We start from the raw sequence: 16,934 nt of genomic DNA on the forward strand, positions 1-16,934 counted from the left end.
TAAAAGAATCCTCCAAAAAAGTGTCAACCGGGGTCGACTGCCCCCCCCCCTTCACAAGCTATGCCACTGTTGTTGCCTATTGTCATAGGTTTGGTCTTTTCATTTGCTGATTTTCATGCCAAATTTGTTACAACTGTTATTCAGTTTAGTTAGAGAATCTTGGAGGTTTGCACTTGGATGTGTTTGAGAATTGGAGAAATCAAACTCAGCTCTTTGCTTTATGCAGATGATGATGTAATAAAGCAAAGAGCTGAGTTTGATTTCTCCAATTCTAATATCAGGTTTAATGCCATTTTCTTGCATAATACAATCCATATAGATGAAGAATAAGAGTGGAGATTGTGTGCCCTTGTCTTATACTTTATTTAGCATCAAACTGTACATTATACAGAACAATCCCTGTATTGTTCTGTATAATGTAAGAACGTTCCATTTACACCGTATAATTGCATTTTGAAAAGTTTTTCTGTGAGCACCTTGCCATATTTTCCTTTTCCAAATGTACAAAATTTAGATACAGATCTTTAATATATTCCTGTGATTTCTCAACTATTTGTCATAAAGTAAAAATCTGATGTTGACAACCTTCATTTGGCCGAATCCAGCTTGTTCTTCAAGTTTCTCTTGAACAATTTTTACGTTAAAGATAACAAGAAATTATATATTTGGCTTTAATCCTTTACCAGGAAACAAAACAATGTTTTGTGCTTGGAATATATTCACATCTGAGCTACTTGTATATAGAGGCTAATGACTTCACATCACTTGCCTTAGTATTAGGCTGACCATATGTACCGCTTTGAATGGGACAGTACCGTTTTTTTTTTTTTTTTTTTTCATATTTCCCGGCCATCCCATCATTTTAATAATAATGTTATGTCCCGTTTTTAATAAAAACTATAAATATAATTTAATATTGGTCAATCATAAATTATTATTCATAACCTATAATCGTATATCAATATCATGGATACCAGTAATTTGTATAACTATGGACTTTCATTGTTAGATACTAAATATCGATATCTGCAGTGATTTATTCAGAGAAAATAAAAAATACATGTTGGCAATACTTGCATGTCTCAGACATGGTGTCTGTTCTGCTGTAGTTTTTGTTTTGCAAGGATGCTAACCGCTGGCTTTGTTATTCAATGCTGCCGGTTTAAATTTCATATTTTTTTTTTAAAGTTTTTAGTCTTATATTTTAAGGCTTTAAGTGTATCCTTGCAATGTCAGAGGCAAAACTGCAGTTTTAATGATGATCTCCAGAAAGAATTCAAATTTATTAAACTGGAGAAGCTGTGTAGTGATGGAATAAAAATGGTATGCCAACATTTTAATGTCCATTTCTCCGTTGCTCATGGAGGCAGAAGTGACATATCAACCAACATCTACGTAGCCAGAAACATAAGGATGCTGAAAAGACTCCGGCTTCAGTTAAAAACATCAGCTCGTTTATGACTGAAGCCGGAGTCTTTTCTGTGATGGTGATAGTGAAAGCGATAAAATTGCAGCGAGTGAAACTCCTCTTGCTTATCATACTGTGCATCACGGCTAAAGTTTTTGCGCAAATGACTACTTGTTGCCATTTATAAATAAAATATATAGACCAAAATTTTCTTCAGCACGTACCAAATCAGAATATTTCAGCTACGGAAGTAGCCATGAACAATGAAAATCTTGTAAACAATTTTTGAGTCCAGAAAAAGTGAAGTGTTTGTAACTACTGATGTCAAAAAAAACTGAAAATGTTAGTAGATTCAGGAGAAATTAATGAGACTAAGTTTTTTTTGATGTAGTTGATAGTTTCTATAAAACCAGCTTAGAATATATTAACAAGTGGAAGTGCAATTTTGGAAACACTAAGAAGTTCAAGTGGGTGTTACTAAGGAAGACACCTGAACGGAAAGAAATGCAAGACAGCTTGAACGAGGAACTTATCACACGCACAGAAACAGAAGAAACTCGTGAATTCGATCAGTGGACCCTCATACTATCTATAATTGTGAGGCAGTTGGATACATGGAATAAAGAAAACATTCCTCTATCTGATAGATGTGTACAGATTCATTTTCTGAAATGAGCAAAAAACGCCTAGACTTTCAAGACTTTTTTAATACTGTAGAGTTTATTCTTTGTCTTCCAGGAAGTACAGTACCTGTTGAGAGAATATTTTCTGATATGAACAGTATGTGGTCAAAGGAGAAATCTAGATTAATTGTTGAGACAATGAGGACTATGTCAGTTGTAAGACAAAATTGTCTCATGGAGTGCGAGAAGTTTTATGATAATATGTTGAACGACCAGAATTTGCTGCGTAAGATCACTTCATCGGAGAAATATTCATGGTACGATCGCGGTGAAATACAGTCCCCCCCCCCTACGTCTACCTAAATTTTTGTATAGGTTCTGTCACTGAAGAATAATAGTAATTCTCAATAAATAATAAAAATAATAATTCTCAAATAATAATTTGAGAATAATTTGAGAAAATAATAATTCTCACTGAAGAATGGTAAGCATGTTTATGTAATAAAACTTTTTTTATCTTCTTACTTTTTCGTGAATACAGAATATGACATAACTCCCATCCGGTTTTTGTCTCAAGGAAATATGGTCAACCTACTTAGTATGCTATAATGTATAATGTATGCTATAATACATTATATATAACGTAAAGCATACATTAGTATAATGTATGCTTTACATTATGTATCCCATAATGTAAAGCATACATTCTTTCAGATGTGTAAAATGCTATGCATAATGGAATGGCCACTACCCAGGCCGGTTTAGACCTTTATTGAGGTCTCATCAGTGGAAGCCAGACTCAGGAGAGATACCAGAGGTTTGAAGTAATGTAGAAGTCATATCTCATATAAAAGGAGCCATAAGGTGCTAAACCTTATCATTAAAAAACCTGGATGAAAGAAAGATGTTGAAAGTTTTTTACCTTGCTTCTATTATATGTTAAAGATATCAAGAAATTACATGCTTGGTTTTAATTCTTTACCCAAAGAAGCAAAACACCCTTTTGGACATATAAAATGCTTATATATCTCCTACACAAGTTGCCAAAATTAGCATTTTACACGTCTGAAAGGGTGTCTGTGCTTTGCATTATGGGATAAAGAAAGTGATGTGAAGTCATTAGCTTGTATATACAAGTAGCTCATATGTGAATATATTTCATGCGCAAAACATTTTTTTGCTTCCTTTGGTAAAGGATTAAAACCAAGTATATAATTTCTTAGTATCTTTAGCGTATAATATAACCAAGGTAAAAAAAAATTTTCAGCATCTTCTCTAGTATGCCTGCATAAATCTTATCTGGCATTAATTCCTAATTCTCATATTCAGCTTTATTCCTCTTCTTATAGATGATAACATGAGAGCCCTACTGCTATCATCTGGAATTTGATCTTCTTACCAAGCCCAGTGAATTATGCAGTGTAGTCATTGCAACACTTATATACCTTCATATTTGAGCATTTCTGGTCAAATATTATCTACTTCAGCTGCCTTTCCCAATTTCAGAGTTTTGGTAGCTTTTTTCTACCTCAAGTATTGATATGTACTTCTATTTGCATTATTCTTGAATATTTTGTTCTGTCACAGTTTGTTTCATTCAATCAGTTTTTCCAAATAATTACTCCAGACATCTAGGATGTCCTTATCTTCAGTTTTCATTTGACTTTTATCAATCTTTAATTCCTTTTACAGTACTCTTTTTTTCCATTTCTAAGCTTTTTCAATAGCCTCCAGAATATTTTGCCACTTTCCTGATATTTATCTTTAGTGCCTCCGTAGTGCAATTGGAAGAACAACGGTACATTGCACCCTTCGATTAGAAAAGGCCTAAGTTCGATTCCCGTTGTGATGGGAGGAATCTTTATATGGACTTTTTCAATTGAAGGTGAATTAGCTGATCTCATACGGAAGTAGCAGGGTTTTTTTCCTGGAAACTTGGGTTTTTCATCCTGCATACAGACAAATCGGCCCTTCAGAACACATGCAATTTACAGACAAAAAAATACTAGTTGTGGTGGTGGGGATAGATGGCGCTAATGTAGTTGATTGGTAGTAGTGGTTCAGTGTAGTGGTGGAGACGGAGAGTTGTACAGTAGGTGTCTTCCCGCGATGAGTCTTCGTACTCCTTGGAGGTGTCACGAATAATAATAATAATATTCTTAACCGAGTCTTCCCATGACTTTTGCTTAGTTACTTTTACACAGATTTAGCTCTCTTATAATCTTCTCTGTATTCCTTTAGGACATCTACTGACTTGTTTATTAGATGCTTTTAGTATGCCTTTTTCTTTTCCAGGATGCTTCTTATTCTTCTTCTTGTGTCCATCATGGTGTTCTTAATTTTTCTATCCTTGTAGACAACTTCATCACATGCCGCTCTAGCTGAATAAATTCTTCCAAGTTTACCACTGATACTTCAAGGTGTGGTTCATATTTTTGATCCATTTAATTTTTTCCTTAATAATGTTTGTATACTTGTATCCACAGTTCATCTGTAAAAGCTACTGAACTTCTTTTTAAAACTTTCTTATATATTGCTGTTTTCAATGTGATATTCATTTTAATCCTCCTTAAAACTAAATGATGATCACTTCCAATTCCATTGCCTGTATGACTTCATTTAGTGTGGAATCTTGATGCACTACAACAGAAATGTAGCACTTGTTAACCTGATCTTATTCCATTGGCATAAAGCCAAGATGACTGGTGATCTCAATCCTCATTCTGCCAGTTGAAATATAAAATATTTTCTTCTGCCTGGTTAACCATTGAGGTCTTCTTGGATCACACTTCATTGGGAACCCCTTGACTGTGCCTAAAGGGCATTGTCCAGAATAAAAGATCCAGCAACATTCAGGATTATGGGAAAATGTATACCCCTCTATTATGACAAGGTAAAACAGTCCATGGAAGAGTATATTGTTAACTAGATATTTACCAACTGTCTACCACCACTAGTAGAGTCACAGACAATTACAAACATCAATGCCTACAGCAGGATTCGAACTCGCAGCCTTTTTTGACTGGAGAGCAGATGCGCTAACCACTCAGCCAACCAGGCCAGCCTAAGCTGTGCAGGTCAGAGCAAGACGAAATCTTTTACTCAAAAGATTTGGTCTTGAATAATGTTTGTATACTTGTGTCCACAGTTTATCTGTAAAAGCTTCTTTTTAAAACTTTCTTATATATTGTTGTTTTCAATGTGATATTCATTTTAATCCTACTTAAAATTTACTAACTTACTTTAAGAAGTAATTAGTATTTAAAAGTAAGATTCATTTTTTTAAATATGTTTTAGGATTTGTTGATAACAGCTGTCTTGGCTGTCTTCTGGTTAGCTGGTTCAAGTGCTTGGGCCCAGGGTGTTAGTGATCTCAAGTATTACACGAATCCAAATAACTTCTTTGATGAGATAAATGTTTGTAAATCAGAAGAAAATCCTTGTGATACTACTTCAGCAGGCAACTTTGCTTCCTTGAATGTATCACTGGTAAGTAGTGGAATATTTTAGAAATCATTGTATATCAATGTTAAATAGGTTTGTGGGAAACCAAGTTATCTGGCTGAGCAAAGCTATTGAGACTAACACAAAAGTGAAAATGGGAGATGGGATGTGTATACTGGTTGGATCATGTTTCCGGCAGTATTTGGAATTGCAACAATAAGTTGACAGGTCAAATCCCACTGCAAGCATGGAAATTTGCTTACCACTTTAGGTGGTAAGCAAATTTCATATTGTCTAGTGTGTGTGGCCACCGCTGTGTATTGAAGACTTTAAAGTGGTTTGAAAAGGTTCCATGTTGAATCTTTTGAATTAATCTGGAAACCAATTAGTTTGGAACTATTAGCCTATAAACCAAATCATCATGGTTTCATGATTGTCTTACCCTTAGCTTATCTACAGTACTGTGTGATACGTGTACAACTTTTTTTAGTGAGTGGAATTTACATAAAAAAATGAAAATGATATATCCTATTTTTCAATTACATATTAGGCACAATGACCCATTGTGGCTGTTATCTGTCTCTGTTTATGCATGCCTGATAGCATATCGGAAAAGGGACTCCGACCTCCCAAGACAAGATCTGGTGCCTCTCTTTTTGATAAAAACCAGCAATGCATGGGAGAGACTGCACTCTCCAGCGTAAATAAAATCTACAGAACCCTAACACAACAGTCCAATCAAAGATTATCCAACCTCATTGGATACGCCTGTATCATTCCAACAAACACAGTTTCACTGGGACCTACCATATTTCCCTAGAGCACCAAACCTGATGCAAATATTCAGTAGAGAATGTGGCCCATTGACCCTCCCATTGCTGTTATATTACACTGATCTGATGAGCTGAGTGATAGATTTCATCACCTTGTGTGAGACCGCTGCCCCATTTATTACAGGTCTCAAGTGGATTGAAAAAGTTCCATGTTTGGTTTCTAAAGCAGGGTTTCCATACTATGTAAAAATAAATTTAAAAAATACAAAAATATATAAAATCGATTAAAAAAAAAATTCCTTCACCTGCCCATGCTACAAAATGTACTACAGGTTTGCAAATAACCTTTCATGGGTGGAAACAACATAAAACAATTAAAAATAATAATAACAATAAAAAAGATGCTAGTAGCATTAAGATCAAAGGGAATGAATTGGTTTCATTTGATAACCTCAGCATGTCCAAAGATGGTTGGAATCAGTGAAACATAGTTGATAGAAGATGTCCTGACAGAAATAGAAGTATAGTAGATGAAGAAAGTGGAATGTTATGAGTTGTGTTCTGTCAGGGTGGAGAATTTAGAGAGAAATGGTACTAAGAGTTTCCAGAGCATGTGGTGTGAGGTAGACAAGACAGAATATTTAGCAGGATGTTGCTATAGACCAGGGGAAACACAGAGGATGAAGAGCAAATGCAAAATGAGTGATCATTATGAGTGATTTAAACTCAAGTAGTATAAACTGCAAAAAGGAAACAGCATATAAAAATAAGGGACAGAACTTCTGAAATTCTTAAGAGACAAATGTCTTAGGCAGCATATAGTAGAGGGAATATACGAATTCAAGAGTTTGGGATCATATCAGTTACAGTCAGAATCTAATTGTAACTGACATCCATACTCCTGGTTGGCAAAAGTTCATCCTCCAAGTGTAGTTTTTACTTGGAGGATGAACAGACATGCAGAAGTATCCAGGAGAAAGGAATTTATGTAGAATCATAAAGCAGGTGATTATAATAGTCTTAGAAAGCAGTGTGGGTAGTTCTATATGGATGGAAAAATTGGGAGATACCGATGGTATCTCCAAATTTTGGAATCAAACAATAAGTATAATTATGTGGCCAGTAGTAGGAGAAATTGTGAAAGAATGACATTGTTAGATGGAAATGGAGGTCAAGTGATCAGTAAAGACATAGAGTTATTTAATGATTGCCTTATCAGGGGTCCTCATTCTGAAAACATAAGTTTTATTATTAGAGGAATGGGAAGTGTATGAGGAGAATGTTTTTAATTCTAAGCATTCTAAAAATCAACAACTATGGGAAAGGTACTCAAAAAGTGGAAGGAGGTATGATGATGTTGTTGCATAATGCTGGTGGCAGAATGGAGGTCAAGCGTACAGGGTGGTATATTTCTTCTGTAATTGTTAAGAGGAGAAATTACCGAGAGATTATATACAAAATTGAGCAGACAAGGATATTATTATTACCCCAAGACCTCATGGAGTCAAAGACTCATCTGGGAGGTCCTTTTATCACACACACACAGCTCATCATACCATTGTTGGTTCTCCATCCTTCGTACATTTGTCTATCTTGATGTTTAATCTTGGAGATATCTAGGTTTAATCTTGTTCTTATACAATAATTAACTTTTTTTAAAGCTTACACACATTAAACCCTTGTGCAGTCTCCGAGCTTATATTGGGCCCAATCACAATCTATTAAGTAGTGCACGTGGTTCAGAATGATATGGAGTGCCATGGGGGAACGACAATTCCTTTTTTCTTACCTAGAGTTAATTTCCTTTTTTCAAACTCGGAGAAAATTTGTATTATCCTGTGCCACTCTGGGTTCTAGACAATTGGACATAGCAGGGTCAAGAATTTTACCCTCAGCTTAGCACACTACAGTAATGATTCTAATTATATCTTTAAGTTTCTCAATTTACTAATTCAGTTAAGCCTTACTTTGCATTGTAGTCATAGCCTACTTAACATTAATTATCCCCCCCTGCAAGTTCACTTTTAAAATGAGCGGTGCAATGGGAAGAAAATCAGGCAACACAATGGTTTAACTTATCAAAGAAGAACATTTAATGGTCAAATTCAAGAATTACACAGTTAAGAACTTTTTCTATTTAACTATACAATTGATTGAGAATTCTCAGTTTAATATACTAATTCTTCCACAGTACACATGGGCTTAAATTAAAGCTAATAACTCTTTTAAATCACACAGCTTCTGACATATTTCTTCCCTTAATGGAACTTATACATATCAAGACAAAATATATCATTACATATCACACATAGGCCTTCTAAAAGCAACTAAGAGTCTTTCTAATTCCCAATATATAAAATCTAAAATTCTTTCAATGATAAGGCGTTCACTTAGAGAATTTTTTACACAAGCAATATGAGTTCTTCTAGTACAATTACACAAATTAACAAAAGTCTCTCTTACCAGGGTCTGAAGTAATACTTGGCCTATTTCACGTGCTTCCAGGTCACACTTTCCTTTGTCCTGTTCTGACTCCCATTTGATGTCATCTACTTGAACTGGTAACGATCTTGGGAATGGCACATCTCTAGTGGAGGCGATAGCATTAACTCACTGTTCTCCGGTCACTCAGCTCGGCATGGTTAGAGGTTTACCGATACGGTCATTGATGGGGCGGGAACTCGTCTACGCTTGGCTATAGGATGACCATCGAATCTCCATTGCTGCATTCATCAGGCCTCCCAACCTTTGAGTGACTTCCTCCGTCCACGAACATGACAAATGAGAAGATACGAGAGCTCTGTAGGCGCCGCAACCGTGTTTATATTGCACGCTCTATTCCTTTTTCCTATGCCACTGTTCTTGATACACTGCGCATGGCAATTCATCTCTCTTTAACACCTAGCGCCAAAATGTACTCAGGCATACAGTTCTGATAACTTCACACTTTACTCTGCTCGATACACATCCATAGCTTCAGGGTATCTCTTTCTTAAGCTGATTATTTCACTTGCTTTTGTGCACAATAATTTATTCAGAATTTATGATTATATACTAAGAAATTTACAAAATATATCTTATAATTAAGTGAATTGATAATTCTTTATACAGTTTAGGAAATACATTGGTAAGTAAACATCTTCATAATTATTCTGATAAACAAATGTGGCTATGGGAACGTCAATTGATGTTAAATCTTGAATGAGACACTAATGGGTTATATTTTCTTTCATTCCGAATTTAACACAGTGTCTTGAACACATTCAAACTCCTTGCAGACACCACATCCTCAAGCAAGGCATTCCAATCATTCACAACTCTGCACTTAAAAAAACCTGCCCCTTACTCCGCTACTCACACCCTCTTTATACAGTTTCCAGGGATGACCTCTGGTTCTCCCCTGATCTCCCACTATTTTCTGTAGAACTTCTCTAGCACATTGAATCTATAACCACTCCTTACCAACTTGCAGGTCTCTATCATATCTTCCCTCTATCTCCTGTCCACCAGGCTCTGCAAATTACATCTTCTCAATCTTTCCTCATACTCGACATTCCAGAGGTCAGAAACTACCTTAGTCACCTTTGGACCCTTTCCAACATCTCATCATCCTTCTGAAAACCAGGTCACCAAATCTGGTCACAATAGTCCATGTGTGGCCTAATCAAAGCCTTATACAACAGAACAAGAATCTCCCTACTTCTATGCATCAGTGTCCTCTGCATCATTCCCGGAAGCCTTTGTGTTCACAATTTTGGCTATGTGGCCCCTAAAATTTCAGATCCTTATTCACTATCACCCCAAGATCTCATATTTCTTCCACCTCTGACAATATATCCCCACCAAGCATAAATTCTGCATCCCATCTTTGTTTTCCAAATTTTAAAACCTTACATTTTGCAACATTGAACTCGCATCTCCATTTCTGTGCGCAATCACTCAATTTATTCAAGTTTTCTTGTAGTTTCACAACATCTTCATCGTTCATCCCAACTCTGCATCATCTGCAAACAACTGAATATCTCCATCCAAATCTTCACCTATATCGTTAATATACAAGTTAAACAGTAATGGCCCCAAAACAGACCCCTGAGGCACTCTGCTAGTGACTTTCCTTTTCCTGGATATCACTCCCCCATACACAACTTGTTGATACCTATCAGATTGCCATTCTGCAATCCAATACACTAATCTAATATCCAACCCCATCTGCTCTAGTTTGACTATCAATTTATCATGAGTTACTCTATCAAAAGCCTTTGCGAAATCTAAGTACATTACTGTGTATCCAAAACATGACCCCCCTTTAGAAAATCCGTGCTGTCCATCAAAGATAATACCATTGTTGTCAACCCAACTCTGGATCCTAGTTCTCGCAAGCTTCTCCAACAACTTAACTACAACACCTGACACACACAGATAGGCCTATAGTTTGATGCTTGAGTTCGATCACCTCCTTTATGAAGTGGCACAATCTTGACCCCCTTCCACTCCTTAGGGACTCGACCGAGTGCAAGGCTCGTATTAAAAAAATATGTCAAGACATGTGTCAAATCCCTGGCACATTCCTTCAGAATATGTGTCAATATATTATCAAGTCCCACAGCCTTATTAACATCTAGTTTACTCAACTCCTCATACACCTCTTGCTCACTTACAGTCAGTCTCTCTCTCTCCTCCCCATCATCTACTGCTCTTAATCTCTCCATGAAGTCGCATTCACAAGATTGAAATACCTTTATGAATTGCTCATTAAGTATCTCCATCACACATTCTGCAACAGCTATCTTTATACCATATTCTGCTATCAATGTCATCCTTCCATAATCATTCTTTCTTTTGCTGGCTACATATCGAAAGAACTCCTTGGGATTCTTTTTTGGCTTCATTAGCTAACTGCTGTTCATATCTCTCTTTAGCTACCCTCACCAACCAAGTCACCCTCCTTGCCTGGTCTTTGTAGACCTCGTGGAATTGGTTATTTCCACTTCTCTTATGATGCCTCCACAACGTCCTCTTTCTCTGTATCAGATGCTTAATCTCTTTATTCATCCATTTCACACCTGCCTTATTTAATCATCTCACCCTTGGAATACACTTAGACATTGCATCTACTAGATAGCTTTTGAAAATCCCCCAAGCTGCATTGATCTTTTTTCCACTAACTCCTCATTCCATGCTACACCCGCAAGCTGTCTCCTGAGCTCTTCATAATTGCCCCCACCTTTGTAGTTCCACATATACCCTTTTCTCACAGAGATCCTCACATTGCTGGCAACCACCCAGATAATCACCTCATAGTCACTCTCACCAATTGGTGGATGATTTGACACCTCATTTATAATTACATCCTCTGATGAGATGATCAAATCCAAGACCCTCAATCCTCGTGTGCCCTCTGTTACATACTGTCTGAGGTAGTTATCCCTCAAAAACTCAAGAAACTCATTTTCTTTACTTCCAGTTGCTATCTCATCATTCCAGTCTATATTGCCATAATTCAAATCACACATAATGATCACCCTTTTCTTATTTGCTTGATTAATTTGATTATACATTTCATTATCGCCACCATCCACATGACCTGGTCTTTAACAACATCCAACCAAGTATTTGATTCCATTCACCTCTAATCTGACACCATACTGCCTCAAAACCACTGGCACTATTTCCCTCTTGCATCTGTACTTTGTATGGACATAACTCTTTCTCTATCATCAATAGCACTCCCCCTCCCTTTTTACCCCTTCTATCCTCACGAAATACATCATACCCTTCTATCTCTATTCCTGTTAAGATGTCGTCCTCTTCCAACCATGTCTCACTTATTCCGACAATCTTTGGGTGAACAGACACAATTAATGCAACCATTTCATCTGCCTTGTTTCTTATACTTCTAGCATTTGTATACAAACACAACAGCTAGTTTCTGGATCTATCTACTGCTAGTTCCACTGATACCACGCATTCGATGTGATCTTTCCATGCTCGACTAGGGCCATTTCCCTTTCTGCTTATTCGTTTTAAAACCCTTTTCAATTCCAACTGTTTCCTTTTGATCCCAGGTCATCCCATTTCTTTCCTGTCTACACATGCTCTCACCTCCTCTTGGAGCATCCACCTTTCTCACGCTGTGTACCCCTGTCCACCCTGAGCCTCCCCGTTTCCCTGCTCCTCTTGCACACCCATTCTCTCATTTTCTATACTCATACCACTCACTTCCTCATTCATAACCACCTCTTCAATCTCTCCTGTCGCACTCTCCTGCTCTTCCACATCACTTCCTGCTTGATCTGATTCATTCTCTCTCACTCTACTCACTTCTCTACCTCCCAGCAGCAGTCTTTGAGAGACTGCTGCTGGGAGCTAGAGAAGTGAGTAGAGTGACACCATAACCACTCAAATGCAGTCCATCACTCCCATACAGTTTACTTCTTCCTTTAAATTCATTCCACACATTAATAAACTGTACTCCCATCTTCTCACACATTTCAGCCAGCATATCATTCATAATACTTGCTCTCTGCCTCATCTCACCAGAGTCATACCTAGGCAACATGCTGACTACCCGTTCTGTCGCCCTATTCTCTTTTATCCTTCTAAGCGGTCTCCTGACATCCGTTCTGACTTGTTCTTTGTCCTCTGTCAAATAATTCGTGCCGATTAAAACCAGCAACTCCTTTGCTCGCTCCCTCCTCATATCCAATGCCTCAATCACTCTACTCATTTTACCGCCTGGAAAACATACCTTGTACATCCTATCATCCAGCACACCTTTAATAATGGAGTCACCATATAACGCCACTCGCTCATCTTTCATTAACTCTTTCGTGCCATCATGATTAGTTTTAAAAGTGTTTACCCGAATTTTCTTAATTTCATTCCGCATCCATTTCATCTCTTTCCTCATCCAATCTAATTCAACTTCCGAATCTTGCATCACATTCTATCTATCACTCATTCTTTCTAATTTTCTAACTCTCAACACCCTCTTCTCACTTTCACTCTCATTCATCCTTCTGTACTTTCGGTCCAACATGTGTCCGACTTTTGCTATCATTCATTCTTTTGATTTTTTTCACTTTCGATTCCTGCATCACACCATTTCCAGTTTCGTTCATTCTCTCAATTTCGTTTCCTTCCGCCATTCTCGCCTCACTTTCATCCTTATTAACATCCGTTACGGTTTTTAAATCACTCGTTTTCTTTTTTACTGATTTTTTAACATTCTTTCGCCTCTTTCACACCATCCTTCTCTTTTGAATGTGCACTCATTTTCCCCATGACATTCTCGCTACTAACACTTTCTGCCATCAATTTCATATTTGCATTCAGCAGTTCCTCGTTCAGGTCACACTTTGCACACACCCTCCTTCCATCTGCTCTAAACATCCACATATCATTTATGTAATCGAAAGAATACGTATAACGCACCTCACACTTAACAAAACGACTGAAATCTAAGTTAAAGTCATGGAATGACAAAGCCACCACCATGTTTAATCTGCTGGTTACCACTCTAAAGTCTAATAATAACGAGTTCGTAATTAAGTTGAAGCAAAACAAAATATCCCACACTAATAATAATGGTAGTGCACAACTTTTACAGCAGCTCTTACTCAAACAAACACTCATATATATACTAAATTATTCCAAGAATACCTATCTCAATCTGGAGCCCTTCTTGCACATGTTTGCCACCCTTTACCTATGAAGGGTCAGCATGGATTTGTTAAGAGGGTGTTCTTGTTTCAGTAATCTGCCTTTTATAATAAAGTAACAAGAGCTTTTGATGAATGAAAGGTATATGCTGTCTCTTTTTTTTTTACAAAGGCATTTGATTGAGTTTCATGGTAAGCTGATATTTACTCATTTTGTTGTTTCAGGAAATGACAGCACAGAAGATTTAAAATAACTAAATATTTAATTTCTAATTCCAGTATTTGCCAAAAGGAGAACCTTACAATAGTGTAGATATGTACTTGCAAGCACTATATCAGTCAGTGAGACGGAGAAAAGAGAAAAACACAGGAAAGCCTACAATTCTAAATAGCACCTATTGAGCCTGATTACATGTTCTTGGCCATTGGGCTGATTGCCTATGGATGAGTTTCCCAGATGAGAGGCAGCTTGATGCAACCACATTTATTGAGATTGGGTTAGTTTGTTTCAGGGCTGAAGTAAATTCATGGTGGAGTAAGGTGGCATTTTTCCAGCTGAAACTGAGTAGTGGTTGCAGTCTTGGTACCCCGAGATCCTGATATTAGTTGTCCTGCCTATTTGGCCAAAGTAAGAAAGGTTGCAGTTACAGGCTACTAGGTAACACCTTCACCACTATCTTGGTATACACACTGGCATATAGGACATCATAGACTTAGATTCTTCCCTGTGCATTCTCACTAATTTTCTTTCTTTCCATTCTTCTGGAACTGTTCCTGTTTTCAGACTCACGTTGAACAACCAAGTCAAGGCTGCTTCCAGCTCTTAATATATTTAATAATATCCCATCCAGTCCCCCAGCCTTATTAACGTCATGGTTACTTCTTAATATTCTAAACACTTCCCATTTTTGAAGTGTCTTCTTTCCTCCTCCCTATTATTTAACACCACTTCTATCCCCCCCCATATGAAATACACTAATAAAATACTCATTGAATGTATTCACTACATCTTCAGTAGATGTGACACCTGTGTTCCATCTCTAGCAAGTCACTCTTCTATATTCATCCTTTCTTCTACTAGTGACATAACTGTAGAATTCTCTAACACTTTTGCTTTACTACTTACTCAGCCGATCTACTTACCTATACCAATTTTTCTTTCCTCAATACACTTATCACCTTTCTAGTCTGTGTCTAATGTTTCTCATTCTGCCAAGGGGTACCCTGTTTTTTATATCTCCTCCATAATATCTTTCTCGAAAGCTCCTGCATGATTTTATGATTTATCCATTTCAACCCTACTTTATTTAGCCTCCTAACCTTATAAATACAATCTGACATTGCCATAACTGATTTTGGACTGAGCCCAAGGAAGTGCTGATTTTTCTCTTTTTTAATTGATAAAGCCATGACATTACTAATCGGTTTCCTTAATTTATTATAATCCCCTGCTCTGTAATTCCAACGTCTTTTCTTTCATGAGGCTAGTTGGTGGCATCATTGTGACATCCTGTATTATCATATTATTATTGCATGACACCTCCAAGGAGTCCAGAGACTCTCATCAAGGGAAGGCACCTACTCTACATCTCCACCCGTCGATCCACCAACTATTGCGAACCACATCTACCATCATCATCATCTACATCAACACCATATACTGTCCACTACCATCACTAGTATTTTCACAGACAATCCTAAACATCCATACCAATAGTGGGATTTGAACCTGCAGCCTTTTGGCTGGAGAGCAGATATGCTAACCACTCGGCCAACCAGGCTGGCATATGAGATGATATTATTAAATTCAACACTTGTGTCTCACATGGTTTTTCAGCTACATGCTGCATGAGATAGTCGTCCTTAAGCGTGCATTAGCACCCTCCTGTCACTTATTAGTCTCATCTGCCTAAGCATTTCAGAATCATCTTTCTCCAAATTTTCTGGCCTATAAGAACATTCCACTATCATCTAAAATTTAGACCTACTTCAGTCTCCCACCAAATGGTCTCAACACCATTATCACTGTACTACCTTCTTCAAAATGTTCCAAATGCAGAGGGACACAACTCTTCTAAGATCATCAGTAATACTCCCACATTCTCTTAATTATTATTTTTTTTTTTGAAAAATTCAATAACCATCTTTTTCTATTCATGTGAGTTCATCATCCTTCATTGACTGCATCTCACTGATGCCAATGAGTTGCAGACACAAACTGCATCAAGATCACAAATTCTGCACTGTATTCCTGATACTACTTGCATTGATGTATAAGCACAGCAGCATTACCCTGATTCCCCTTCTTTCCCACAAGTCCTCACCCCCCCCCCTTCATTTGAGTCCTTAGACTCTGTTACTCCTATTGAGGCCATCTCTGCATCCTTATCTTGCCATCAGTTATCTTGCAATGATCGGGGTACCTTATTCTTATTACCACCCTCTAGTTTTTATCTCACTGAAACAAACAAGTTGGTGGAACTGTGAGTCAGATATACAGGGTGTTTCAAAAGGGGGGATATACAACTTTGAATGACAATAGAAGGTAAATAGCAATAGATGAATAATTTTTATTACCGTGAAAATGTAGCGTAACATTTGAAGTTTCAACACAGACAGTTAAAGTTCGATATGACTGCCTCTAATAATTCTTCAGACATCCCATCTGTAATCAATTTCCTGCCACATGTGGCAGAGCATATCTGGCATAACTTCAGCAATAGCGCCAGTAATTCTGGAGTAATTCAGTAACGCATCCAAATTGGCTGGTAGTAGTGGTGCAAACACTCGATCTTTCACAAAGCTCCACAAGAAAAAAATCTAATGATGTAAGGTCAGGGAATGTGGTGGCCATGCTGCAGATGCCCCCCCCCCTCTCTACAGTTCAGTTTGCCTGGAAAACAAGTGTCAAGGTATGACCTTACGTCTGTTAGGTAATGAGGTGTCCTATCTTGCTGGAAATGTAAGCATCTGTCTTGGTCTTTGTTATCTAATTGCGATATTAGGTACCCTTGTAGCATGTTCA

The 16,934-nt window shown here is 37.3% G+C and overlaps 1 protein-coding gene across 5 annotated transcripts in view; it reads left to right on the forward strand.

Moving 5' to 3' along the window:
* Positions 1 to 16,934, forward strand: part of LOC150108349 (synaptophysin-like) — a 183,402-nt gene that overhangs the window by 157,176 nt on the left and 9,292 nt on the right. For all 5 annotated transcript variants that reach the window (XM_090390714.1, XM_090390710.1, XM_090390711.1 and 2 more), the window contains exon 5: positions 5,329 to 5,520. In XM_090390714.1, coding sequence (XP_090246840.1) covers positions 5,329 to 5,520 — 192 coding nt within the window. The remainder of the gene's footprint in view (positions 1 to 5,328; positions 5,521 to 16,934) is intronic.

This window comes from Typopeltis vanoorti, chromosome 3, assembly GCF_054136105.1.
Source record: "Typopeltis vanoorti isolate ZY-2024b chromosome 3, IOZ_Tvanoo_1.0, whole genome shotgun sequence".
Classification (NCBI taxonomy): domain Eukaryota; kingdom Metazoa; phylum Arthropoda; class Arachnida; order Uropygi; family Thelyphonidae; genus Typopeltis; species Typopeltis vanoorti.